Raw genomic sequence first — 27,779 nt, 5'->3', positions numbered from 1 at the left:
GAGGGGGTGAAAAAGGAGTGTTAGGAGGTAAGGCCAGTCGGCCCTGGGTTCGGTCCTCAGCTCCGGAAAAACAAAAACAAAACCAAAAAAAAAAAAAAAAAAAAAACAACCCCCAAAACCCACTCATCGTAAAAAAATAAAAAATAAAAAAAAATAAATAAAAGCAAAACTAAACATGAATGCGATGTTAGGTATCTATCGGTGTTAAGCTGAACCTGGGAACCTCACAGTCCAACGGTCACGCCGCCAGACCAACACGGACCGCACCAGCCAGCACCACTGGAAGAGGGCAAGAGCACCGGCCTCTCCGATCACCGAGGCTTAGGAGGCCGCGCTGAAGGCCTCGGATGACCCTCGCACCTCTTATCTTGGTGCTACTTCCAAGATAAGAGTCGGCTACTTCCTCCAGGCGAGCTTGAATTTAGGGACTTCCTCCGGCTCATTATCCCCTTTTGAGGGGCCGGGGTTGTTAGTGTTGGATGGGGTGTGCAGAGGAGATGACAGACTACCGTGTTTTGCCCCGCAGCAAGGGACACTGGAGGAGCCTGCCGGATGACCGGAACTGTACGCGGTTCTGACTCGCGCGCGTTCTAAAATGAGGACAAAGCCCGCCCGGATCTAGAGCGCGCGCGCGGCGGTAGCCAATAAAACGCCAGGACAATGGTGAGTGGCGGTTGGCTGCAGCCAATGGGAACATGTCTTGTTACGAGGTGGTCCCCGGCTCCGGCATTATAAAGAGCTCCACGAGTTGGCATTGTCAGGCGGTGGCACCGCGCGGGAGGGAGCTCAGGTCTGACCCGCGGTCTGTGTGCGGCGGCGGCCGAGCGGAGCGACACCGTCGGTGGACGCGGACGAGTCCCCGGGGGTGCGAGCGTGAGCGCGGCCAAGCCCGCGGCGCCTTCCGCGGCGAGTAGGGCCTCGCGGCGTCATCGGCGGCGAGGTAAGCGGCCGGGCCGCGGGCGGTGGGCGGGAGCTCGGGGAGTGCCGCGGGGCCTTGACGTGCCGTCGCCGCTCGTTGCAGGAGCCGCTGCGGCCTGGCCGACCATGTCGGACGCGGCTGAGGAGCAGCCCATGGAGACGACGGGCGCCACCGAGAACGGACACGAGGCCGCCCCCGAAGGCGAGGCCCCGATCGAGCCCGGCGCTGGGGCAGCGGCCCCCGCAGCCCCGGCCGCGTCTGGGGGCGGAACCACGGCCACCCCGAGCGGGAACCAGAACGGCGCCGAGGGTGATCAGATCAACGCCAGCAAGAACGAGGAGGACGCGGGGTAGGTGCGGCCGCGGGCCGCCGGGCCGCCGCCTTTGTTCCGGGGCAGCCTTTTGTTGGCGCCACGCGGCGGGGGGAGGGGCGGGTGGCCCGCCGAGCGGTGCCTGGCGCGCTCTCCGGCGGGCCCAGGCGCGGTTACGCGCACTGGAGTTTGCAGGAGTTTGCGGGGTCGACTTTGCGGCCGCCCTGGGCTGCTCGCGCGGTGCTTAGGCTGCAGCGGGCCTCGAGGCGGGAGGCCCCGGAAGAGGAAAAGCGGTCGACCTCGAATCGGGCTGCGAGCGCTGCGTCGGGGCTGCGTGGGCGGAGTTGGCGCGCGGCGGGCCCGGCCTAGCCTGCCTCGGGTCGAGGGGCGGAGTCACGGCCTGAACCCTAGGGCGCTCTTCGGGGGGGGCCCAGGAAACTCAGAGTTCCTCGGCACCGGTTCTTGGGAGGCGGGGGAAGAACGGAAAAGGAGCTCGCTTAGATTGAGGAGTGCAGGACACGCTAATTTAAACTTGTGATGGGTCATGGGTCACGTTTGTGACCAGGTTGGCCTTATTTTCCCCCACACAGTGTGTGGCTATGCAATCTCGTACAGCTGCTGTGAGTTCCGGTTGAGTCGGGATTGCAGAGTAACACACACAGGAGGGATTAATTTGAAAGGGGGCGCCCTCGCAGACTGGCCCATAGGGCGGTCGCTTTGCAAGCCCTTGCCAGGAAACTGTCCGAGGCAGACTTTTGTAAAAATCATAGCCCGCTCCTAAGATTTGTGATCGTTGTCTCCCTTTCAGAAAAATGTTCGTTGGTGGTTTGAGCTGGGATACCAGCAAAAAAGATTTAAAGGATTATTTTACTAAGTTTGGAGAGGTCGTTGACTGTACAATTAAAATGGATCCCAACACTGGACGATCAAGAGGGTTTGGGTTTATCCTGTTCAAAGATTCCTCCAGTGTGGAGAAGGTAAGCTGGGTGTTTAGCAGCAGTCTGTTAGGGTTCTGAGCCCTAAGGAACTTATGTGCACTGCAGTGTTTGATGGGACAGAGCTTAAATTCCTGTTTTGGGGATAGTACAGATTAAGTGGGTTATATGTGAGTGAGTGGTTCTGGAGGATTACAGTTCATATTATTTTAAAAGCTTATTGAGTATCCTGCAGGAGGGCAGTGAGCTGGGCAGGAACTAGAGTCGCCCTTCAGCCCTCCCTTATTGCCTTTTTTATATCCCTATGCATGGGCTTGGTGTTAAGTATTTTACTATGGGGATTGCAAGTCCAAGATTGCTGTGTGCATAGGTGTTTTTTATATACAGTTTTTTTTTGGGGGGGGGGGAGACAGGGTTTCTCTTTGTAGCTTTGCGCCTTTCCTGGAACTCTGTAGCCCAGGCTGGCCTCATACTCACAGAGATCCGCCTGGCTCTGCCTCCTAAGTGCTGGGATTAAAGGCCTGCACCACCACTGCCGGGCTTTTTATATAGTTTTAATGGGGATCTCAAATCCTAAATCTCAGGAAAAGTGAAAGTGCATGCATTTATGCAAGAGTAGAGAGGATTTCAGCACTAGATTACCCTGTGTTTGTCACTGCTGCCTTAATGAAAGGAGGTGGGTCTAAAGTTGGGACTTCTGGTTAGGAAGAGGGAGTGTAGAGCATGGACAAAGGCTGGTGGGGGTTGGTTTATAGGAGTTCATCTGTATGGGGAAGTTTGGACAGCATTGGATTAGGAAGTCAGTTAAGGCCCATTTTGTGTAATTGTGTTGGTTAGAACCTGATATAATTCTGTTTTACACAGGTCTTAGACCAGAAGGAACACAGGCTGGATGGTCGTGTTATTGACCCTAAAAAAGCTATGGCTATGAAGAAGGATCCTGTGAAGAAAATATTTGTGGGAGGTCTGAACCCTGAAGCCACAGAGGAAAAGATCAGAGAATACTTTGGCCAGTTTGGGGAGGTGAGTATGGCTTCTGTTTCTTCCTGGTCTTTGTTGGCCTTGCCTGGCTGGAGTATTAGTAGGGTTTAACTTTTCAGTGGTCTTTTCTTAGCAGGTTTATATGTTCTGGGGTACTAGAGGTTTACACCTGAGCTTTGCTTATTATGTTTTCACAGATTGAAGCCATTGAGCTTCCAATAGATCCCAAGTTGAACAAAAGACGGGGTTTTGTTTTTATTACATTTAAAGAGGAAGACCCTGTGAAGAAAGTTCTGGAGAAAAAGTTTCATACTGTCAGTGGAAGCAAGGTAAGGTCTCAGAACGCTGCCTTACTTGCCTTTGGCTCTTAGAGATATAGATTAGGTTGGGTTCCTTCCTATAGTAAGACCTTAGTGTTTTTCTACAGTACACAATGCTGAATAAAACCAGATGGTCTAGTTCTTTAAAGAGAAGCTGGGCTGGAAACAGCTGGTTCAGTGGCTAAGAGCACTGGCTCTTCAGTAAGACCCTACTCCATTCCTAGCACCCCTCATGGCTTATAACCATCTGTTATAAGCCTGTAACCACAGTTCAAGGACTCTGCTCTCTGGTGGCCTCTGTAGACACCATACACTGTATGCACAAGCTGCATTAATAAAAACCAAAATGGGTGGTGTATGTAAGGAGGCAAAGGGGAAGCCAGGCTCCTGTGAATAGAGCTGTTGACTAGATTCTTTGGTGCTCGATTTAGTGTTAGGGATGATAGTGTACAGTCCAGGGATTATGAGACTTGAAGTGGTCTTCCAGAAGGAAGATTCTAGAGCTCAGAAATTTTCATCTGTAGTGATATTTTTCCTGCTCCAGAGCTTCTCCCATTTGGATGTGCCTTAGTCAACCCTACTGTAGGCAAAAACCTAAAAAACTCCCTGGGATCCTGGAACTGACTGTAAATGTGGAGTCATGTTTAGTGGAGTGATAGATTTTCAAGTTGGTTAGGAGGATAGGTGTGGCTCTGAGTTGAGCTTACTGGAGAACTGGAGTAGCAGCCAGATAAGGTAGGGTGAGGCTCCAGGAGAGTTCTCTCCCTCTCATTGGAAGTTTTAAAAGCTTGGGCTGGGGATTAAAGCAGACAGTTGGGTGGGGCATTCTTAGTTATTCCAAGGACAATGACTTTTTTTTTTTTTTTTTTTTTTTTTTTTGGTGCGCCCTAATGTGAAGTAGTAGGAAGAGCCTTTTGAGCCCTCTGTGGGAGTGAAAACTGCTGTTGGTGGGCCTTCGAAATAAATACTCAAATTACTCAGTGTCCTGCACCCCCTTTGAGTTAGGGTTTCTTTGTATAGTCCACGCTGTCCTGGAACTCACTTTAGACCAGGCTGGCCTTGAACTCACAGGCCTCCCACTGCCCAGTTTACTCAGTGTCTTTAATTCAGTAAGATAAAGTGTAAGGCGTAGCGTGGTAGGAGAATAATAATAATATGCATCTTCCTGCCCCCTTTGGAGACAGCATCTCACTGCTGTCCTGACAGGACTGGAGCTCCCTCTATAGAACCTGCTAGTCTCCAACTTGAAGACTCCTGCCTGCTTCTGCCTCCAGGGTAGCTGGGATTAAAGGCATGTGCCATGCCTAGCTCGATTTTACTTTCATGGTTTTTTCCAGACAGGGTTTCTGTGTGGTTTTGGTGCCTGACCTGGAACTCACTCTGTAGACCAGGCTGGCTCGAATTCACAGAGATCCGCCTGGCTCTGTATTCCGAGTGCTGGGATTAAAGGCGTGTGCCACCGCCTCCTGGCTTTTTTTTTTTTTAATTGGGAGTATGTCAGGGCTGTCTTTAGAAGCATACACTATTAAGTAGAAGCATTTATGTCTCCTTCAAAGTTTTCATGCATAAAAGTGAGTCTCACTGGGTCCTATTCCAATTTAGATGTGAAGCTGATCTCAATGGACCAATGCTCAGAGAGTAGGGTGGTAGGCAGTATGGCTTCCAACAAAGCCTGGAGGTCAGTTTGCCGTCCTGTTAAGGTATTTGAGTAGGATGAATATCTTCTGTAAAAAGAGAAGAGTTAAAAAGCTTAGTACTTGCGGCCCTTAGGAATTCTGACCTTGCCCAGTATGGCTAGCTCCTCCAGTTAACCTGTTTGCATCCCTAAACTTTTGGTTTGCTGTGGCTGGAGTACATAGAGGTCTTTGCAGCATCCCAACCGTGAGCTGTCCCATAGGACTTGACCCAGTGTCCTCTTGGCTTTTAGTGTGAAATCAAGGTTGCCCAGCCCAAAGAGGTGTATCAGCAACAGCAGTATGGCTCTGGGGGCCGAGGAAACCGCAACCGAGGGAACCGAGGCAGTGGTGGAGGTGGAGGTAAGTGGAAGCTGGATGAAGACTTTCCCTGCCTGCAAGGAGCTTTCTGTGCCTGTCTTGGGATTGCCTCTTGGTGTTCTGTGTAGTCGGGTGGGTGGGCTGGGTGTGAAGTGGGTACAGCTCAGGAATAGGAGTGGTTTTCCTGGGTGGAGGCTGTGTGCTTGTGCTGCTATGGCTCATGGCTCCTTGGAATGAAAGAGCCTTCTCCTTCTCATTGTGCAGCTTGGGGCCCCAGGCCAAGGGGGCATTTACATTGCACTGGGAGAATGATGGGGGCACAGTGGATTGTGCTTAGCTTTGTGGCTGTCCTGAGTCTTGGTACACACATACCTGTGGGCAGAAAGGCAAAGCTGTGCCAGGCGCTTAGCTCCTTCCATCCCAGGCCCCTCTAACTCCAAAGCCTGAACTGCATCTTTTTCAAGGCAAAGCTGCCAAGGGAGGGTGGAGGTGATCAGAGGGTGATTTTGAGTGTGAGTAAGCTTCCTATACTCCCAAGTGAAGTTACTGGCCTCCTGGACTGCAAGGCTGGGCCTAGGGCCCTCTATACCAGAACAGTAGCCTCTTGGCTTCAACTTGAGTTGCCATAGTAACCCCGCCACCCAAAGGGCAGGATTTCCTCCATCCTAGCTCCTGCGTGTGCTAAATGGTCCATGGGCCCCTGTGCCCTGCTCCCCCCCACAGGTCAGAGTCAGAGTTGGAATCAGGGCTACGGCAACTACTGGAACCAGGGCTACGGCTACCAGCAGGGCTACGGGCCCGGCTATGGCGGCTACGACTACTCGCCCTATGGCTATTACGGCTACGGCCCCGGCTACGACTACAGTAAGTAGGAGAGGGAGGCCCCATCTACTTCCTCCTAGGGGAGGCAGGTCAGATAGTGCAGGGGCCGCTGCAGCAGGGGCTTTGGAGTCAGACAGGCCTGGTTCAGGCACTGGAGCTACCCCATGGAGCTCTACTCCAGTTCCTTCTCAGTAAAGTGTGAGAAGCTGGTGTTGCTGTGCAGAGGTTACATTGTGAGGATGTGGTAAGCGCCTGGCACTGGGTAAATGTACAGTGAAGTAGTAGCTACAACATTGTTCTTATTTCTAGGTCAGGGTAGTACAAATTACGGGAAGAGCCAGCGACGCGGTGGCCATCAGAATAACTACAAGCCATACTGAGAGGCAGCAGGAGCGGCCGACTGACGACCGCACACGCTTTGTTTGGACGCGGAGTGAACACAATTATGTACCAAATTTAACTTGGCAAACTTTTATGGCCTGTCCCATGTGCATCTTATTTAAAATTTCCCCCGGAAATCACTCTCCTGTTTACTATTCCAGAGCTCTAGTTGTAGGCAGCGTGTGGCGTCTCAGAGGCCAGAGTGGCTTTAGGGGGCTGATTTTATTATTACCAGGTTACCTTGTACTAGATTGGAGGGTCTGCTTCCTGCTGCCGCTCTGCAGCCTGGACCTGTGGACCCTGGTTGTAAAGAGTAAACTGTATCTTAGGAAACCAGTGTCACCTTTTCACCTTTTAATTTTATATTATTTGTGTCATACATTTCCAGTAATGGAAGTGTTAATTTTACTGTACTTTTTGGTACCTTTTGGGAATCTAATGTATTGTAAGGTATTTTACACGTGTCCTGATTTTGCCACGACCTGGATATTGAAGCTATCCAAGCTTTTGAAATAAAAATTAAAAAACCCCCACGCCTGGGTGAGTGTGGGATGCTCTGTGAGACCTTGCCCAGTGTTGGAGGTGCCAGATACTCCTGGGACTAGGGTCTCCTGTAGCAGGGGTCCTTCAGCTGTTTTCCTACCTGACCTTTTCAGTCACCATTTTGTTCCTGTAGCCTCCATATCTAGAGAATGTTTTATCACATTTGCTCCAAATCCTTAGTTTCTATCCCATTATCCAGCAAATGCAAGTTGTAGCACTGGGGACTGACTTCCTGGTGGAGGTGGGAATAAACAAGTCCCGCTTACCGGGAGGGTGCTTGACCGAGTTTGGCTGGATCCTCAGTGTCTCGCAACTTCTTACTTTTTCTTCCATGTCTAGAAAAAAGACCCACAGATGACCACCAGTCTACCCTACATGATTCCCCATTCTCTACCTTCAGTTTCTAGGGTGCTTGGGGTTATAGAGATTGGGTCCACCTGTCTATCCAGGCTTGTGTCCCACCATCTCCCTAATGCAGATGGTCCCATGGGTGAGCCCAGAGCAGTCCTTTTAGTTAAGTCTAATCATTGATGTTCTATACACAAAGAACTCTTAGAGCTGTGCCAGTTTGAAACATCCACTAGGAATTGGGCTTAACTGGTTAACACTTAAGTGCTGGTTTTCTGTCTGGTGAGATCTGAGCTTTGTATAACAACCACATTGGTATACAGTTATTTACAGTTTAGTTTCCTTACATAAATTGAGGGAGACCTTGGACAGCTCTTGACCTTGAGTGATTTAGAGGTTATGAGGAGCATTTCATTGCAGTCAGCCATTTTAGTCCCTCAGCGATTCAGGGTGCCCCTAGCTTGAAGATAAAATGAAGTTTTCTAGTCATTAGTATTTAGGGCATGCATAAGCATGGATTAAAGGTAGGCACTACCCACCACTGCCCTGCCTAATGTGAGGACCTTCCTCCTTTTTTTTTTTTTTTTTTAAATAGAAGGCAGCCCAGGATTATCTTGAACATCATCTTCCCCTGTTCACCTACCAAATACTGGGATCACAGGTGGTTGCCAGCATGCCCATCCTGCTGGTGCAAAGACTGGTTATTTTCATGTCCAGCCCTCTGTTTCACATTGATTCTGCCTTTTAGTGCATGTAGGTAATGGTTACAAAAGCCATGCTTTTGAGCTTTCTGACATAGAAGATAGTTTGGAATGTCTTGTTATGTTCCCTGGTGCATGCAGGGAGGCTCTAGCTACTGGTCTTATATATTTGTGGTGTTGAGGATCAAACCCAGGCCCTGATACATGCTATCTAGATAGGGGTTCTATCAAGTGTACCGGTTAGAATGTCATCCAGCTTTGCTACTACATGTTGTGCATTGTCCAGGCTAAAGCACATTGGAGGCTTGAACTTCAGGACGTTCCTCCCAGGGCCATCAGTGCTCAGGAAAATGTAGTTCTCCTTCAGCCTGTAAGAACAAGACACTTTACAGCCTTAATTCTTTGTCCTGTAACTGTGCCTGAAGATAAAAGTGATCAATTAATTGGTCTCCACCCAAGGCACACTGTCCGTTGTGCTGAGCCTGCCACTGTCTGTTATGTAGCCCTGGTTGTCCTGGAACTTGTGTAAGACAGGCTGGCCTCCAGCTCAGAGTAAGCCTCTCTTCCTGAGTGCTGGATTAAAGGTGTGCGCCACCTTTCAGTTCCACAAGGTTTTACTAAGTTGCGCAGGCTATTCTTGAATTCATTTACCTTGTGGACCAGGTCTTAAAGGCTCTGATTATAATCCAGCTACCATATCACCATGCCTACCCAGCTCATTACCTCTACCTAGTCCAGGTGCTGGTGGCTTGAGGGGTACATACAAAATGATTTCATTCTTTTTGATTCCCCAGTCTGTCCCAGAAAGAAAAAAGTGGGGTTAGACCCAGGGCAAAACCCAGCCCTGCTTGGGGTGGCTACAATTAAGAACTTGAATTTACAGTCCCCGATCCCCACTGGAGTGGATATGCTGGCTGAGGCCAGTTACTATTGTGTAGGTAGATGAACACATTTTACAATGTGAATAAAGAAGGCACATTCAAACCCAGGGTTTTTCATGGTTGGAGTAGGTCTGGTAGAGGGGTGGGTGTCTAAGATGGGTTGCTACAGGCTTTCAGCCAAGGATTAGGGCCTAGACAGCTGGAGAGGCTAATTGCTTGAGACTAAACGGACCCACAATGTTTCCTATTTGGGGAAGGCAATTTAGGAAATACCTGGAGACCAAGTATTCTGCCTCTTCAGTTGCTGGTGTCCTCAAGGTCTCATCTTTGATCAGATCCACACCGATAAAGAGCCCAGTGCCCCTGAAGGAGGTGACATCTTTACAACCATGGTCCTTGCCTCACTCTGCCCTGCCCTCAGCCACCCCCTTCACCCTGGAGAGTGATCCTGATGTGGGCTGGAGAAAGGCTGGGGATCTTCAGAATCCCAGTTCCTTCTAGAGAGTGGATGTAGACATTTTTATCCCAAGGTAGGAAAATGGAACAGTGCTGAACCCCTAGCAGGTATTTGGTTAGTCAAGTCTGTTGCATCCAGAACCTTACCTGACATCCCCAATAATAGGATGCTTGGCTTTCTGCTGGCTGAGGTGCTCCATTAGGAAACTGCCCACATTACTGGCATGAGCTTGGAGCTGTTCTGTTTCCAAGACATCCAGGACTGCCAGCCCCACAGCACAGGACACTGGGTTGCCTCCAAACTGAACCAGGGGACAGCAATGTCAGATGCTCTGCCAAATGGACCACGATACCATGGAATTGCCACAAAAAGACAATTGGGAAGGCTATGGACCCAAAACCTTTAGACTTGGGGCTGTCCTCTTCATAAACTGGTCTCTCCTGGGGGTCTTCAACCCAGGTTAGGTATAAGGTAAGCAAGAGAAAACTGGTCCAGCGCCTCCCTTGGCCTCTGTGGGCACCATGCATGCACATGGTACACAAAGATGCACAAATCTTTTGAAAAGCTAAATAAGCAGAAATGGGGATTGGCTCGGTTAAGAGTTCCTGCCTAAGCTGGGTAGTGGTGGTGACACCTTTAATTCCAGCACTTGAGAGGCAGAGGCAGGTGGATCTCTTGAGTTCGAGGTCAGCCTGGTCTACAGAGCTAGTTCTAGCATAGCCAAGGTTACACAGAGAAACTCTGTCTTGAAAAAGAGTTCCTGGCAAACTGGAAGCCTCGGTTTCAGTCTTAAGCACTGAAAAATCAGGGGTGGTGGTGTATGTCTGTAATCAATGAGTTAGAGGCCAGCTTGGACTCAGTGAGACCCTTTCTCCAAAAAATAAAATGTGTTGTAACTGGGGAGATGAATAGTAGGTAAGACCACTTGCCACCGCAAACATGAGGACGTGGGTCCCCAGCATTGATGTAAAAGGCTGGGCAGAACTGCATGTGTCTAATCCTAGCAGTGGAGGTGAGAGGGTGGAGGCAGGTGGTTGACAGGAGGGAAACACTGAGCTTTCATATTCAATAAGAAACTTTCCAAGTAAGAGAAAGCCTTAGAAGACAATCGGCACCCTCTCCTGGCATTCACATGTGCATACATACCACACAGTGCAAAATAAGATGGATTGTAAGTGCCTGCAGAGATTGACCCAGAACCTGGGGAAAGGTGAGAGTGAGAGGACCCACTCCACAGTGTGCTCCTCTGACTGGTATGTGTTCTGGGGAACACATGTAGCACCCCTCCACATACACAGCATGTATATGCAAAGTAACAAACCGCCAAAGTCATAAACCCATCCCACCTGCAGGCGGAGGTATGATTGTTTTAGCCCAGGAGTTTGAGGGTAGCTTCATGAACAGTGTGATCCCCACCTCTAGTGCCAAAAATGAAAAACCAGAGCCTCAAACTGGTTGAAACAAGCCAACTTTCAAAAAAAAAAAAAAAAAAAAAAAGTGTCTTTACAAGACAGAGGTACAACAATATTTGAAAAAGCTACAAGAGTCTGATAGCTTAGAATGGATTGTATTTGTCTTTCAAGATGTATGCTGAAATCATACTCTCATTATGATAGTATTAATAGGACTTGGCTGGGTGGTAGTGCCTCATGCCTTTAACCCCAGCACTTAGGCAGAGGCCAGCCTGGTCTACAGAGTGAGTTCCAGGACAGCCATGGCTACACAGAGACCCTGTCCTGGTGGGGACAAAAGGACTAGTGGTAAACACCTGTATGTCAGTAACACTCAAGAAGCAAAAGCAGGTGGATCTCCTGAGTTTGAGGCCAGCCTGGTTTACACATTCCTGGCCAACCGTTCTTCAAAAATGTGTGTGCAGGTACATGTCCATATGGGTGCAGAGGTTAACCTAACCTTGGATGTGGTGGATGTTCTTCGGAGACATTCATCTTGTTTTTTTGAGAATCTCTCATTAGGATCTGGAGCAGACCAATTAGATTCTCCCGGCTGTCCAGCAAGCCCAGGAATCCAGTCTCTGCCTCCTAGCTCTGATGTTACAGGCCTGTGCCACTAAGCCTAGCCTTTTATATGAGTTCTGGAGATTGGACTTGGGCCTCATGTTTGCAGGGCAAACTATATTATGGACTGAACTGTCTTGTCAGGTCCTGTTTTTTTTTTTTTTTTTTTTTTCTCTCTCGAGACAGGGTTTCTCTGTGTAGCTTTGCGCCTTTCCTGGATCTTGCTCTGTAGACCAGGCTGGCCTCGAACTCACAAACATCCGCCTGCCTCTGCCTCCCAAGTGCTGAGATTAAAGGCATGCGCCACCACCACCCGGCCTTTTTTTTTTTTTTAATTGTGTGGGAGGAGAACAAGACACAACCTAAGGGATATAGCTTAGTGGCAAAGTATTTGGGCTCGAGCACTGCCCTGATTATAAAGATGTCTTTTTTGTGGTGCTGGGATCAAATCAAGGGCCTTGTACCTGCTAAACATGTATGTACTCTACCACTGAGCTACACTTCCAGCCCACAAACATCACTGTAGACAGATAAATATAAACATTCTCATATACTGGGCAAAATGCTTAATGCCCTATGTGTATTCAACTGTATTGCAAGTCCCTCTCACCCAGGATATTACTATTATTATTACTATTATATTGCAAGTCCCTCTTACCCAGGATGATATTATTACTTTTTTTTTTTTTTTTTTTTGGTTTTTTGAGTCAGTGTTTCTCTGTGAAACAATCCTGGCTGTCCTGGAACTCTGTAGACCAGGCTGGCCTCTGCCTCTTGAGTGCTGAGTTTAAAGGCCTGTGCTACCACTGTCCAGCATACCCAGGATATTAAGTCAGCTCTTTTTACATATGATTTTTTTTTTTTGGAGGTTCAGCAGTCTTTCCCAAGTATAAGCAACAACCATTAAAAAACAAAACAAACAAACAAACAACACCAACAAACTAGACAAATTGGATCATCTAAAATGTATTTTTTGAGGTAGGGCTTCACTAGGTAGTGTAGGCCCTAGCTGACCTATAACTCACTATTATGTAGACCAGGCTGGCCTCAAATTCAGCAGTCCATTTGCCTCTGCCTTGCCTAGTTTCATATAAGATGGTAAAAATTTTCAGGCCAGTGAGATGACCAGGGAGCTCAGTAGGTAAGAGACAGATGTGCAAGTCTGATGACCTGAGCTTGATCCCTAGAATCCAGGTACCACGTAGCACAGAGGTGCACGCCTTTAATCCCAGAACTTGGGAGGCAGAAGCAGGAGGATCTGAATGAGTTTGGAGCTAGCCTGGTCTACAGAGTGAGATCCACCTCAAAACCAAAACAGATGATTGATAACTTATGTTTTCGTGGTTTCTCATAAATATATAAAGGAAGTGAAAACTGCTGTCAACTGAATGAATATATTCACAGAATACACTATTGGCAGGACACTAAGTTTAACCTAGATATGTGTGCTTGCATGGGTATCTCTCACACAAACACACAGACACATGCATATACATAGGAATTTCCACAAGCACTACCAACTAAAGAGTGGAAAAGACACAACCTATCATTTCACAGAAGAGGGAGCACATGGACAGTAAGCAGAAAGAGGACTGTGGAGAGGCCCAGCAGGTAAAGGGTCTTGTCTACAAGCATGATCTCTGGAACTCACATTGGTGGAAGGAGAGAACTGATTCCAGCAAGGTGTCCTCTTTTGTGTGTACACAACAAGGTACATAAAAATCTAAAACTCTAAAAGACATGGAGATGCTTCACAAAACCTGACTTTGGGGAACAGCATATCAAACCCACATGGTTTGATATGTGCCTTTTATTTCTCCCTTGACTGGTAAAATTTTAAGTGTTGATGAGAAGTAGAACATGGAAGTGAACTGTAATCCTGGCACTCAGCTGGCACAGGACGATTGCCATCAGTTTCAAGTCCCATGGATTATGTATTCAGTACCAGGCCAGCTAGGGCTTTTCACAGTAAGACCTTCTCACAAAACAACAAACCCCAAACAATACACTACTGGTTAGCTGTTTTGACTTGTGACATTTCATTATCTTTTAAAATTGAGTATGGACACACCCTCTGGCCCAGCAATTCCATGTCTGGGTTAATTTGTAACTGATCTTTCTGCACATGGAGAACAGACTGTATGTAACAGTACATAGTTGTACTGTTCACAAGAAACAGGGAACAGCCTCAGAGCACATCAGCAGATATGGAGGAGTCAAGTGTGGATGTTATAAAGCAGGGAAAACAAGCGAGTGACATATAGATGGTTCTTGGTAATATAATGTCAGGTGAAAAATACAGAATCCTTAGAGTTAATGTGCATTATGAGAGAGTTCAAGTAAAAGCAAAGCGCAGCTGAGCAGTGGTGGGGCATGCCTTTAATCCCAGCACCTGGGAGGCAGAGCCAGGCGGACCTCTGTGAGTTTGAGGCCAGCCTGGGCTACAGAGCAAGTTCCAGGACAGGCACCAAAACTACACAGAGAAACCCTGTCGAAATCAAAACCAAAACCAAAACCAACCAAACAAACAAACAAACCCCAAAGAGCTACTGGAATAAAGAACGTGGTTTTGGAATCACCGGTGAAGGGACAAACATCAGGACAGATGCAAATCAGAGTCAGGATCCTCCTTTTTATCTGAGGTGACAGCTTCTCAGGTTTAGTAATCAAACAGCTCGTGAGATAGCTCAGCGGGTTAAGGTACTTGTGGTCAAACCTGGTGGACTGAATTAGATTGCCAGAACTCATGATGGAAAGAGCAAATGACCTCCACACACGAGTAGCTGCATATGCACTCATACACAAATAAATAAATAAATGTAAAAACCCTAACAAAAATGGTCAAGTAGCCAGCTAACTAGAGGGGTGCTATACAGAGAGAAGGCCGAATTTAGCTTATGCACTTACGCCAGGGTCAGGCCCCACTGGGTCACCCGCCTTCCAGGTAACAACCCTCCCTCCCAACTGGCTAACTACTGCGCAGCTACAGACTTTGCTCTTGACTTCTCTGTCTCCGTTACTTGTCCCCCAGCCCTGTGTCGACTTCCTGCCTGGGATGTCCCTTCTATTCCCACAGCAGACCATGATATTCTGTGTCCACTAAGCTAGGCTCTCCAGTGTCACAATCAAGTCTAGCAGTGTTGCCCTGACATCCAGCCCACCCAGGGCAGAGGCTGTTTGTCACTTGGGCAGAGTAAAGTCTGCTGAAAGCACCAGGGCAGATGCCATTTCCCTTGCTCAGACTGACCCTCATTGCCTATCTGACATCTTGCCAAATGCTGACTTCCTTAAAAATTCAAATGGCTTTTTGTGGAAATAATGGTGAGTCCACAAGTCCGTTCCTGCTCCTGGCCAGATCCAGTCTCCTGACTCCACCTTTTTCTCTACACTGATGGCCAGGGATTTTTCCAAAGGGTACTTTAGAGTTCATCTCTCTCTGAAGGAAACCCTTCCTTGGGAGTCAGAGGCATGGCTCAGTGGCAGAGCATTTGCATAGCACTAATAGGCCTGCATTTGATCACCAGCACTTTGAAACAAAAGACAAAAAAAGCAGAGCCAGGCCGGGCGGTGGTGGCGCACGCCTTTAATCCCAGCACTCGGGAGGCAGAGCCAGGTGGATCTCTCTGAGTTCGAGGCCAGCCTGGGCTACCAAGTGAGTTCCAGGAAAAGGCGCAAAAGCTACACAGAGAAACCCTGTCTCAAAAAAAACAAAAAACAAAACAAAACAAAACAAAACAAAAAAGCAGAGCCAAACAACACACCCCTTGCATAGTTTGGCCATGTTCAGGAACATAGACTTGTTTCTGTGATGGGAGGAGGCTCTGGCTGAGGACTGAGCCTGTTCCCACCTTACATCTGCAGTCTCAGCTACCAAGCAGGCTGTGTGGGAGCTTCAGTTAGGGAAAAACCTTGGCCTGTGCTCCAAGGACAGGGAACCATCCTTCCTCCACGACATGATGTGGACCTCCTGTCTCCAAGCTGACCAAGACACTCCCTCCTCTCACTCAGGTTCTTCAGCTTTCTAACTCCAGCATCTGCCACAGGTAGGCAGCTTCTGCTGGAAGGGAAGGGAAGTGCTCTTGCACTCTGTGTGTTTTATACAGCTTTATCTGTGACAGCATTTAGATTGATTTTGAAAGATGTTTTACAGTATTAAAAAAAAATCTGGGGGCTGGAGAGATGGCTCAGAGGTTAAGAGCACTGACTGCTCTTCCAGAGGTCCTGAGTTCAATTCCCAGCAACCACATGGTGGTTCACAACCATCTGTAATGAGATCTGGCGCCCTCTTCTGGCCTGCAGACATATATGCAGGCAGAACATTGTATACATAATAAATAAATAAATCTTTAAAAAAAAAAAAAAAAAAATCTGATGTGGGCCAGCTGAGGCAGCACACACCTTTGAATCAGTACTTGAGAGGCAGAAGCAAGTGGATCTCTTGAGTTTGAGGCCAGCTTGGTCTACAGAGTGAGTTCCAGGCTAGTCAGGGCTACACAGTGAGTCACTATCTCTGTCTGTGTCTCGGTTCCTGTCTCTTAGACACATACACGCACAGACAGACAGACAGACACACACACAATAAACAAAAACCTGGTGTGTAGCTTCCTGGAGGATAGCATTTTAGAAATCTGTGTGCTGGGCACAGTGAAAGCCCTGAAGCCTTCACTAAGGACGTGGTGACCGAGTGACAGCTAACAGAGCCCTTGTCCTCAGCTTTACTCACCGTGTTGAAGTATTCGACACCAGTGGCTTCAAATGCCCTTGACACGGCTTGGGTAGTGGCCACGCAGGCAACAGGGTGACCATTGCCGATGCACTTGCCCATGGTGACAATGTCAGGGACAAAGTTTTTCCCCTCCAGCTGGAAGGCCCAAAAGTGCTTGCCTACTCGGCCAAAACCAACCTGGATCTCATCGGCGACAAAGAGCCCTCCAGCCCTGCGAATATGCCTGTGGAGGAGAGATGGCAGACAGAACTATGGTGAGAGACTCTGGAAAGTCCTGGGGTGTTGAATCTTCCATTTGGGCAAATGGCTGGCCTTCTCTGGGCCATTATTTCTTTAAGGGTTTTGTTTCAGAAACTGCAGGCAGGCAGGCAGGCAGGCAGGCCAGGCTATAGTTGGAATTTGGAATAGATCTCAGGAAACCCAATTTAAAAATTAAAAGACTGCCCTCCCTTGGGCAGAGCCTGCCCCTCTACTCACTCTGCCACCTGGGAGAAGTAGCCAGCAGGGGGAATGATCTGCCCACCCACACTCGGCAGGGACTCGGCGAAGAAGGCTGCGATCTGCGGATGAGACAGAGGAGTTCAGTGTGCCTTGCTAATACAGGCAACGCCCCTTCCTTTGGATGCTATGTCACTGCTGAGGGTGTGACTCGCCCCCTTGATGCCTCCATCCTCTTGTACTGCACCAGTCAACTAAATTCCCACCTCCTAAACCTTCTCTTCCCAGTCCCCATGTGGTGACTGGCAACGGGCTCACCTCCCTTAGAACAAAAATGTGGCTTCATCTTCACCTATACCCTCCTTCAGTGTGTCTTGCTGACACCCATTGTCTCATGGCGGCCACATCTGAGTCCACCTCTTGTCCCCAGCTACTGCAGATGCAGTTTTATAGCTACCTCTTCCTGTCTCTCATATTGCCCTTGGGAGGATGCTTCAACGCAGACACTGAGATCATCATCTCTGTCCTTCTTAAAACCCTTCACCCAAGCATGTTTTCCCCACTGTGTTCCCACTTAGGGCTGCTTTGGAGGGCTCATGGGACTACTGATGGAGTGGGAAGTTGGTTTACCTATCTATCTATCTGTCTGTCTGTCTATCTATCTACCTACCTACTTGTCTGTCTATTATCTATCTGTCTGTCTGTCTATCATCCATCCATCCATCCGCCTACCTATATCTAGCTAGCTATTGGTCTCTCTCTCTCTTTTTTTTTTAAGATTTATTTATTTATTATGTATACAGTGTTCTGCCTGCATATATGCCTGCAGGCCAGAAGAGGGCACCAGATCTCATTACAGATGGTTGTGAGCCACCATGTGGTTGCTGGGAATTGAACTCAGGATCTCTGGAAGAGCAGTCAGTGCTCTTAACCTCGCCCGCTATTGGTTTCTTGAGGCAGGGTTTGTGTAACCATGGCAGTCCTAGAATGAACTCTGAGGACCCTCAAACTCAGAGATCTGCCCACCTCTGCCTCGAGTGCTGGGATTAAAGGCGTGTGCCACCACGCCCAATACCTAATTGGTTCTTTTGAAGTGTTTGTGGAGCATTGGAGCCTCTCTGATAGTTCTGCTAACCTCTCTGGCACCACAGCCTACTTTTCTTTTCTAAACACTTGGTTTGCTGGTTCCTCCTTCCGTCTTAGAGAGCCCAGTTGCTAGCGCCATGGGCCTTGTTCTCCCAGGGTATACACTCCTGTCTGCCTCTCCTCGGCATCCCCATTGACTGCCCTGGGAAGGCAGCCTCATGGTCCCTGTCTCTAGGCTGCCCTAGTGAAACATAACCGGCATACAACTCAAGACAGAGGACAGCCTAGTCCTCGGGTATGCTGCCTACTTGTCTAGGCCCATCTGACAACCTGCTCTACCTGGCCCCAGTCACAAGGTTCTCATCTGCGTGTAGGTTCCTGTTCAGGAAGCTCTTCCTTTCCTGCCTTCTGCCCTCCCTGGAATGGCTAAATCTTACCTTTAACCACATAACTCCATAGTAACCTCCTCAAAGGAGCCTCCTTAGATCTACACTGCTCCAGCCTGGGCGCTGGGGTCCATACTAAAACTAGGCTGGACATTAACGAGCCTCATTGCCTCTCCACACTAGATTCTCAAATCAAAAATCAGGGTCCTATTCTGCTCTTTGGTTCAGTACTGGAATTGAGTCCAGGATGTCTCATACACATATCCTAGGCAAGCTCTCTGACATTCTCACCGCACCCCCACCCTCCTTTTCTTTGAGATGAGGAACCAGTTCCAGCCCTGATTGGCCTGGAACTCCCTATATAGACTACACTGGCCTTAAACACAAATAAATCTACTTGACTCTGCCTCCTGAGAGCTGGGATTGAAGGTACTGCTACTACACCAGGCTTCCCACTTTTTTTTTTTTTTAACTTTTAAAAAAATTTTCCAGGGTTGGACAGATGGCTCAGTGGTGGTTGCTCTTTCAGAGGACCTGAGTTCAATCCTCAGCACCTACATGGTGACTCACAGCCATCTATAACTCCAGTTCCTGGGGATCCGACATTCTCTTCTAACCCCCAGGGGCACTGCACACACGGTAGACAGATATACATGTAAGCAAAACACCCATACACACAAAATACTAAAATGATTTTAAAAAATTAAGATGATTTTGTATAGAGTTTCCTAAGTTGCTCAGGCTGGTCTTGATGGACAGTCCAGGTAGCTAGAATAATGCCTACACCACCAGGCCTGGGCTCATTCTACTCTCCAACTGTCTGGGCTCTCAGAGGATTTGACATGGGTGTGGTTACCTTCCTGCCCTTCTCCTGTGCAGTGTGGATCACATGCTTCACCTCACTGGCATAGGCCTCTGCTGGATTGGGGTGGTCTTCTCGGTAAGGGCCCCGGTAGGTGTCTGGGAGAGGAGCCTGTAGGGAGAGACATGCCATGTCGGCTAGGTTTGGGGGTGGAAACTGACGTGTTGCTGATGTAGGTGTGCATACCACATGGACCCATTCCTTCTGGCCATCCAGGTCCCGGAACTTGTAGGGACTGATGTCGATCAGAGAGCTCAGGTGACCGTGGTAAGCACTAGGGAGAAAGAGGACGTGGGCTTAGGCCCTGCTGGTGTTCATTCCCTGGATCAGCCCGAACCACTGTGTACCACTTTTGAAGACAAAACATAGGGGAAGGGCAATCTTTCTTACTCAGGTACCAAGTCCTTGAGCTGGGGATGAGTGCAGGCTTGAGTGGCTTCCTGCAAGGCCACTTGCTGGCATGCCACAATTCTAGTCACCTGACCACTCTGGGTTCAGTTTTCTCTTCTGTAAAGTGGGGGCACAGGGTTACAATACATTTCAAATCTTAACTGGTCTCTAATGGCCTTTGGTCTCTAGTGCAGTCAACTGAATCTCCAAATGCTGTGGGGATGATTTCACTCCCCAGCTGCTGTTCTCTCAGAAAGGTGGACTGAAGACCTCCAGGGAAGTGTCACTGGGGTCCGGTTTGTATGTCACACTGGTTTCCAGTGGCCCTGTATCTGCCTCTTCTCCGATTAAGTCCCCAAAGTCAGAACCCTTACAGGCCGGTGGAGCCCAGGCTCTGGAGAAGCAGGGTTGTGAGTTGTACTTACTGGTCCAATACCACCACATCCTGGTGTCCTGTGTACTGGCGAGCCAGTCTCAAGGCCAGGTCGTTGGCTTCTGACCTGTGACAGAAAATACGGGCATTACTTGGAACACCACCCAAGCGCTTCCCATGGAGAAGGCTCCTTCCATCATTGAGAGCATCTCAGGACACCATTCCCTTGGCAACATCTAGTACCTTCTGTGTATCAGGAGCAGGGCAAAAACAGGAGGGGCCCTTTTAAAACTTAGATTATGGTACATCTGTTTTGTTTTTTTGAGAGACAGGGTTTCTCTGTATAATAGCCCTGGCTGTCCTGGAACTCACTCTGTAACTCTGTAGAGTAACAGGCTGGCCTTGAACTGCCTCTGCCTCCTGAGTGCTGAGATTAAAGGCATATGCCATCATTGCCCAGCTCTGATCTATCTCAAAAGACAAACAATGAAAGCCGAGTGATCATTTCTGTAAGTATCAATACTGGGTATAGGGTTCTGAAGAAAACCTACATGAGGCTCCATGTAGGTAAGAGGGTGTTATGGGGTAAAATGTGTTCTCCTAAAACTACTACATTGAAGCCCTAACTCCTGGTACCTCAGAATGAATTGCATGTGGCTTCATTTGGAGGTGAGGCCTTTAAGCAGGTTAGTTAAAAGGAGGACTTGGGGCAACCCCAGCCCAATCTGATTGATGTCCATATGAGAAATGGTGTGGATTCACAGAGAACCAGGGACATTTGCACAGACCCTGTGAGGTGGATTCACAGATCCCAGGGTGTTTGCATAGACCCTGTGAGGTGGATTCACAGAGATACCAGGACATTTGCACAGACCCTGTGAGGTGAGTGGGAGTCACGTGCTAGGTAAGGAGCGAGGCCTCAGAGGACACGGACCCTGCTGACACAATGGTCTTAGACTTTTAGCCTCTAGAACTTTTGAGAAAGTAACATTATTTTTACTTTCTTTTTGAGATAGGCTCTCTCCACATAACCCTGGCTGTCCTGGAGCTCACTGTGTGGCCAGGCTGGCTTCAAACTCACAGAGATCCCCTGCCACTGCCTCTCAAGTGCTGGGATTAAAGGCACCACCATGTGTGGCCTGAGAAAATACATTTCTGTTGCTTAACCTCCAAGTCTGTAACCTTTTGTTATGGTTACCTTAGCCACAGTGGGGTCAGTGATACATCTGCAAAGAGGTAATGCTTGCCCTAAATCCTGAGGAAGATTCTAGGACTCTGGAACAGAACTACAGACCTTGTTCTGTGTGGTATACTCAGGCAACAGAGGGAAGGAAGCCAGCCAAGGAAGCTGGGGCAGAGAAGTGGAGAGATATGCAGGGCGGTGTTCTCAGGACTGAGGAGGAGCCTGGCTGTCTCTTCAGCAGCATGCAAAGACAAAAAGAGACTATGAAGCAAAGAAAGGGTGTGACTCTGGTCTCATTTTAGGAGGCAGCCTCTGGGTGTTTCTAAAGGGAATGAGGTAAGAGTGAGGAGGCCCTGCAGGCTGCCTGGGTGAGAGCCATGGGGATGAGCTAAAAGAGATGACCCTGGGGCAGATTAGGGAGGACTGCATGTGGAGTTTCTTCCAAGCACACACAGGTGGCCCATGCACTTGAGAGGCAGATGCAGGTAGATCTCTATGAGTTCGAGGCCAGCCTGGTCTACAGAGTGAGTTCCAGGACAACCAGGGCTGTTACATGGAGAAATCCTGTCTTAAGAAAACCAAAAAAATACAAAAACCCAAAAAAACAGTCAGGCGGTGGTGGTGCATGCCTTTAATCCCAGCACTTGGGAGGCAGAGCCAGGCGGAACTCTGTGAGTTCGAGGCTAGCCTGGTCTACAGAGCGAGATCCAGGATAGGCACCAAAACTACACAAAGAAACCCTGTCTTGAAAAACAAAACAAAACAAAAAACAAAACCCCAAACAGCAAAAACAACAGCAACAACCCCCCCAAAAAAACCCAAAACAAAACAAAAAACAACCAACCAAAAAAGAAAACAACAAGAACAACATCAAAATAAAAAACAAAAACAAGCACAAACCGAAAAACCATACAAAAACCCAGGTCCCCTGGAAAATCAGCCATTGTTCTTAACTGCTGAGCCATCTCTCCAGCTCCAACATCTGGGTTTGTGAAACAGATTTTCAAGTCACCAGCACATGGATGACTTTTTTGTTGTTGTTTTGAGACAGGGTTTCTCTGTGTAACAGCCCTGGCTGTCCTGGATCTCGCTTTGTAGACCAGGCTGGCCTCACAGAGATCCGCCTGTCTCTACCTCCTGAGGGCTAGGACTAAAGGAGTGCACCACCATGCCCAGCTCATGGAATTTAAAATTCCAAGCAGATAGATGAAATCAGAGGGGGAAAAAAGGATGGGACCTGCCAGACTGAACAGAGGAGGAGTGGCACCAGCAGCTGGTAGACACCAGAGCCTGGAAGCAAGAGGAAAAAGCCTCTCTAGGGAGAATGACAGCCGTCAAACTGCCGAGAAACAGGTAAAGGGAGTTGGTAGCATAAAGTCACTGGAATCCACACAGAAGGACTTGGTGGGCCAGGCGGTGGTGGCGCACGCCTTTAATCCCAGCACTCGGGAGGCAGAGGCAGGCGGATCCCTGTGAGTTCAAGGCCAGCCTGGTCTACAAAGTGAGTTCTAGGAAAGGCACAAAACTACACAGAGAAACCCTGTCTCGAAAAACAAACAAACAAACAAAAAAAAAAACAAAACAAAAAGAACTTGGTGGAGGGAGACACCAGGAACTGCCTTCCCTGTGCCCATCTCCCTGTTCTTTACAGAGGGGTCCCAGTCTAGGCTCTTCCAGCTCCTAACCAGCTCCCTACTTCCTCCCCTCCCCCACCTTTTAATACTGTGGTACTAGGGATGGAAAAGCCTTGTGCACACTGCGTAAGCGCTCTACCAAGTCCCTGCAGCCTCTTACCTGTGAAATGAAGATAGTAAATTCTACTGCTAGATTCTTCAGGAGACTGAAGCCAGTAAGGGGCAATGGCACCTGCGGCTGCTCCTATAACCCAAATGCTATCTGTTGGAATGTTCTTTAGACATGTGGTGATCATCTTCCTGATTCTGTCATGGCTGCCACTCCCAGTGCAAGGGCCCTAGCCTCTCTTCATCGCCCCATCAGGATAGCATCACTTTCCTGATTAAAACCCTCTATGGGGGGAGGGCGGCTGGAGAGATGCTCAGCTGTTAAGAGCGTCGGCCGGTCTCGTAGAGGACCTGTTTTCAGCCCCCACATGTAAACTCACAGCTGTCTGTACTGCGGTTCTAGGAGATCTGAAACCACTCCACGAGCATCAGACACGCACACCATGTATAGACATACGTGCAGGCAAACATATTAAAAACATCAAACACTCACACATATTAAAAACAAACATCGCTGGGGGGTGGTGGCGCATGCCTTTAATCCCAGCATTCGGGAGGGAGAGCCAGGTGGATCTCTGTGAGTTCGAGGCCAGCCTGGGCTACAGAGTGAGTTCCAGGACAGTCAGGGCTACACAGAGAAACCCTGTCTTGCAAAACAAAAAACAAACAAACAAACAAAACCCATCAAAAACACTACCACTACCAGAAAAAAACAAAACCAACCCTCACCCTATTCCCTATAGCGTTCTAGAGGTCTTAAGAGAAACACACCTTCCCCCACTTGGTTAAGGGACCACTCACTCTTTCCTCTTTTGGGTCACCAAGCATGCCTTGCTCCTTCTTGTTACAGGGCCTTTGCCCAGGCTGTGCCAGGTGGTGACCAACCTTGACAAGAATACTTCGGGGGTGGGGGACAGCCTCCTCCCTTAGCTACCACCTCAGGAGCCCGTAGCATCTACACAGAGGCACAGTCCCTCGCTGCTTCTGGGCCTCATTACTCTGTATTCTTGCTCCAGAAAAGGACCCTTCCATAATGTCACATTTCTCCGAGGAACCATTTGATGCCCCTTAAGCCTGCTGAGCCACACCTGAGGGCTGAATCCATGAGGAAGAACTAAAGAAATCCGTGACTTCACTAAGCCTCAGTGTGCCTGGAGGGGAGACAATGGTGTCCTCTACAGAGGAAGAACCTGGAGCCCACAGGAAAAGCTCCAGAGTCTACAACCAGGAAGCTCTGAAGCCTCTCCCTGCGGTGGGCTCCACGGCCCCAGGCAGCTTTACTATGCTGCACCCACCTGGGTGACTTTCTTCTTGGGGTTTATTTTCAGTGGGGCATGGTGGCCGCAGTTCACTTACCCAGAATTCAGGAAATAAAACACAGAGAGCTCCTCCGGCAGGGTCTCCGACAGCCTCTGGGCATAGTCCACGATGTTGTCGTGCAGGTATCGGCTGTTGGTGTTGAGCACCAGGTTCTGGTCATGTGCGGCTTGGACCACGACAGGGTGGCAGTGCCCGACTGCAAGAGGGCCACCTCCATCACATGGGCGACTCTACTCAGCCAGCCCCACCAGATCCCCCTTCAGCTCCATCTGCAGACCCCTCCAGGGGGCATGAAGTTAATGAAGACAAGGTGGAAAGAGGGGCGTGGACTGGGGGAGCACAGAGATGATGTTCTGCAATGGAAGTTCTGAGAGAGATTCCAGCAGAAGGAAAAGATGGTTCTGTAGAAACACTTTCTAGAAAAACCAATGTTTTTAGAGGGCTATCTGGAGACCTTCACCTTCGGCTGGAGGGGAGTGGTCAGAGGGTCCGGGGTAGGAACAGAGAGCAGAGTTAGTGAGTGCTTATCAAGCATAGTCAAAGCAGTTTCATAGTATTAACACAATTATCCAAAACACCTGAGTCAAGCTAGGTGTGTTGCTAGTTGAGTTTTGTCTATTGGCCAATGAACAACAAGGCTCTGAGGACTAAGTAACACCCCACCCCCACTGCCCACCCCCGAGACAGGGTCTCTCTGTGAAGCCCTGATTGTCCTAAAACTTGTTATGCAGACCAGGCTGGCCTTTAACTCACAGAGATCCACCTGCCTCTGTTGCTTGAGTGCTGGGAGAGTCGTGGATTTTAACCTTTATCTGCCTCCAATGTACCTTCTAACTCACAGCCTTCCTTTCCGAAACATCAGCTCTGGTGGCCCCAGTTGGTTGAATTCAGTTTCCTGTAGTCCCCCCACAACAGTCAATGGGGCTGAAGGCCTGCTGTCATGACCCTGCACAGGGCCAAGATCATGCTGCCTTGGTGGTCATGACTGGGCAGGCTACATGTCCAGCTTGCTGTGAGTTCCAAGTGGAACTTGGACCCTAACACCTGAACCACTAACTCCGGCCTGGTTTAGCCATTTCAGGCTCCTTCACGAAGATTGGGGGACGCTCTGCCCACGGATGGTAGTTCTGTTCAACCCGGGCTGCCAATCAGATGTACAGCCTCAGCCTCCTCTCCTGCCCCACCAAGGGTGAGGCGTCATACTGACCATGAGCCACGTTATTGATACAGTCCAGGAACTCCCGCCCTTGCTCATCGTACAGGTACTGCCCTTGGCCTCGGATAATCTTAACAGGATCTTCAGGAAAAAAGAGTCTGCAGGAAGAGCTGTGGGGACAGGCAAAGAATGATGGACAGCCTTATCTACAGACCCGAGTGGGAGACTACACTCATCTTCCTCACTCCTTCCCAGTTTCTGGAAAGGACAAAAGCTTGCCTCCTCATTACATGAGGAGGAGCAGGACTGGGCAGAAAGTTGCTGAGACAAAATTGTTTAAGCCTTGGTGGCCCTCTCAATTTTGCTTGCACATAACATCGGTTCCTCTAGTCCTGGTGAAAGATGCTTTCGGAAATGCCCCATGTTAGGAGCTGGGTCTTAGCCCTTAACATTTCTTGCCATCTCAGGGGCCCTACTGCCCCTGGCTGGGGTGGGTGGCTAGCTCCAGCCACTGCCTCCTCGCCACGTGGAACTGCCTGTGACACGACTGCCCACCCCGGGCTAGGCCCAGCTCCTCTTGCAGGCAGCTGCCAGGGGCAAAGCCCGCACCCCGGGGCAGGGGACGTCCCGGAGCCGCGGGGTGGCCCACGGCCGCTTCTAATAAGCTGAGGCTGAGAGAGGCGGGGAAGTCAGGGACTCGGGGAGGGCGCTGTGCGCGCCTTCCAAGCCCGCACCCGGTACCTGAGCAGCCGGCGCCTCAGGTCCAGAGTGGCCGCCTTGGCGCGCGAATCCGCGGCCATCTCGCCACGCTGCCAGTCAGGGCCCAGACACTGCGCGCTTGGCCCCGCCTCCGCCGCTACGTTAGCCCCGCCTCCGCGTTAGTCCTGCCTCCGCCAGTCACGTTAGCCCCGCCTCCGCCGCTACGTTAGCCCCGCCTCCGCGTTAGTCCTGCCTCCGCCAGCTACGTTAGCCCCGCCTCCGATTTAGCCCCGCCTCCGCCGCTACGTTGGTTCTGGTCTGGGCTTCAGTCCCGGCCCCGCTCCCAGGAGCTCCCTTCCTGGCATTCAATTATTTAAGCAACCCCCGAGCAAGCTCGTTTGTGATTCACGCCGCCGCACGCGGACGCTCTGCGCTGGCTCAGGGTCGTACCTCGCCCTTCTCTCCCACCCCTGAGATTTCCCTCCCAGGAACGTGTCCCCGGGTCGCCCTGTTGAGCGGGACTCTGGACTGCGGCTGGGCACGCCCAAGCAGGTTGCCCTTTCTGCTCTTTAGAGCGTGACTCCCTGTGAGGGTAATGACTGGCACCTTGGAAGGACGCAGCCTTTCCCGGCCTGGTCACAGGAGAGCTCGGGGCCACGGTTGCGACAGTCCACAGAGATTACTAGATTCTTGCTAGGCCCAGGCATGGTGAGCTTGACATGTCGCTACACGAAGAGTATCTTGCAGAGGGGCAGATGGGAAGAGGGTTGGGAAACTTAGGAGTTCTTCCTTACGTACTGTCCAGGAAACAGGCCCAGAAAAGAAAGAGTTTTGCTCCGAGACACACAGTAGGCCTGCTGCAGAGGCTGCATTAAATCAAGGCCTCCTGAACCTAGCACACTGACTGACAAGAGGCCTCTGCGGTCGGGGAGCTGGGAGAGCGGAGGTACTCCCTCGAGGGTTGGGCGCTGGGACAGACTACCTCGATGAACCCTGGACAATGGCTTAGGACTGCCCTTCAGCAGGCTGCGGTAGTCTTGTCCACATGCCAGCCTTCTGCCCATTATCCAAAAGCTCATTTCTTCTCTTCCCCACAAAACGGCAAAAATGCTCACAGCACGTATTAAAGAACTTTATATTCTTGCATTTCTTGTTTTTATTGTGGTAAAATATACATAAAAAACATTTTGAAGGGTACAATTCAGAGGCATGTGTACATTCCCATCCTGTCACCACCACCCGGCCACAGAGCTTTCTTCCATCTTCCCAAATTGAGTGGATTGCGTGTTTTCAACCATAAAACTACCCAAGAGTCCATCTTCCTTCCTGCCCCTGGCCCCAGGCCCCAGGCTAAAGGTCCTCTGTCCATTTTCTGGCGTCCGGCCTTCAGGCCAGGAGGGCACAGACTGAGAGGAGAGAAGGGGTGTGAGCAAGACTTGGAGGTAGAGGGGAGCATGGGGTGCAAGCCTGTCATGCCAGCCCTGGGGAGGCTGAGGCAGTTAGAGACCAATCGAGGCTCCATATTGAGACCCTTTCTCAACAAGCAAGCAAACGTACCCTGCCCCCACCCCTTGACTCTAGGGCAGAGTTTTCTCAGCTGGCATTCTCTGGGAGCAGCTTTACCACTGGACGAGAGTGTCCAGGATTTCAGGTGTATGCTAACCTCGACTCTGTCCACTCAATGCCAGGAGTGTTCCCCACTCCTGTGATAACTCAAAGCTTCCTCTAAGGATGGGAATGGAGTCAGTCAGCTTCTCTCAAGCCTCAGGTCCATCTGTCCAGGGGGACAGCCATCCTGGTGGTTACTTTAG

At 49.7% G+C, this 27,779-nt stretch overlaps 2 protein-coding genes across 5 annotated transcripts; one reads left to right on the top strand and one right to left on the bottom strand.

Annotated features, from left to right (window-relative positions):
- Nucleotides 1-735: 735 nt before the first annotated feature.
- Nucleotides 736-7,195, top strand: Hnrnpab (heterogeneous nuclear ribonucleoprotein A/B). Of its 2 annotated transcripts, XM_059270489.1 has the most exons (8): nt 736-940; nt 1,022-1,268; nt 2,038-2,206; nt 3,029-3,187; nt 3,343-3,474; nt 5,393-5,501; nt 6,183-6,323; nt 6,591-7,195. In XM_059270489.1, the coding sequence occupies exons 2-8, from the start codon at nt 1,045-1,047 to the stop codon at nt 6,659-6,661; spliced, it is 1,005 nt and encodes a 334-aa protein (XP_059126472.1). In that variant the 5' UTR covers nt 736-940; nt 1,022-1,044; the 3' UTR covers nt 6,662-7,195. The 2 variants fall into 2 exon arrangements, with proteins under 2 accessions (XP_059126472.1, XP_059126473.1); XM_059270490.1 differs by lacking the exon at nt 6,183-6,323 and having other exon boundaries at nt 743-940.
- Nucleotides 4,333-26,140, bottom strand: Phykpl (5-phosphohydroxy-L-lysine phospho-lyase). Of its 3 annotated transcripts, none has more exons than XM_059270487.1 (13): nt 26,011-26,140; nt 25,321-25,439; nt 24,150-24,309; nt 19,921-19,995; nt 19,292-19,379; nt 19,100-19,216; nt 16,811-16,893; nt 16,331-16,556; nt 9,739-9,893; nt 9,409-9,498; nt 8,492-8,622; nt 7,472-7,540; nt 4,333-5,189 (listed from the first exon to the last, which is right to left on the bottom strand). In XM_059270487.1, the coding sequence occupies exons 1-13, from the start codon at nt 26,067-26,069 to the stop codon at nt 5,161-5,163; spliced, it is 1,401 nt and encodes a 466-aa protein (XP_059126470.1). In that variant the 5' UTR covers nt 26,070-26,140; the 3' UTR covers nt 4,333-5,160. The 3 variants fall into 3 exon arrangements, with proteins under 3 accessions (XP_059126470.1, XP_059126469.1, XP_059126471.1); XM_059270488.1 differs by lacking the exon at nt 4,333-5,189 and adding an exon at nt 6,570-6,962; XM_059270486.1 differs by lacking the exon at nt 4,333-5,189 and having other exon boundaries at nt 6,509-7,540.
- Nucleotides 26,141-27,779: the final 1,639 nt, after the last annotated feature.

This window comes from Peromyscus eremicus, chromosome 8a (genome assembly GCF_949786415.1).
Source record: "Peromyscus eremicus chromosome 8a, PerEre_H2_v1, whole genome shotgun sequence".
Lineage (NCBI taxonomy): Eukaryota > Metazoa > Chordata > Mammalia > Rodentia > Cricetidae > Peromyscus > Peromyscus eremicus.
Note: the sequence above shows the minus strand (reverse complement) of the source record. Positions and strands in the feature narration are given on the sequence as shown.

What these genes read in the sequence shown, in the direction of transcription:
- Phykpl (XM_059270488.1), bottom strand. Translation starts at nt 26,069, where the DNA reads ATGGCCGCGGATTCGCGCGCCAAGGCGGCCACTCTGGACCTGAGGCGC. An exon ending in CTGAGGCGCCGGCTGCTCAG is followed by an intron (nt 25,440 to 26,010) that starts GTACCGGGTGCG and finishes CTGTCCCCACAG; the next exon opens with CTCTTCCTGCAGACTCTTTT. An exon ending in TTTTATTTCCTGAATTCTGG is followed by an intron (nt 19,996 to 24,149) that starts GTAAGTGAACTG and finishes TTTCTGTCACAG; the next exon opens with GTCAGAAGCCAACGACCTGG.
- Hnrnpab (XM_059270489.1), top strand. Translation starts at nt 1,045, where the DNA reads ATGTCGGACGCGGCTGAGGAGCAGCCCATGGAGACGACGGGCGCCACC. An exon ending in ACTTTGGCCAGTTTGGGGAG is followed by an intron (nt 3,188 to 3,342) that starts GTGAGTATGGCT and finishes ATGTTTTCACAG; the next exon opens with ATTGAAGCCATTGAGCTTCC. An exon ending in ATACTGTCAGTGGAAGCAAG is followed by an intron (nt 3,475 to 5,392) that starts GTAAGGTCTCAG and finishes CTTGGCTTTTAG; the next exon opens with TGTGAAATCAAGGTTGCCCA.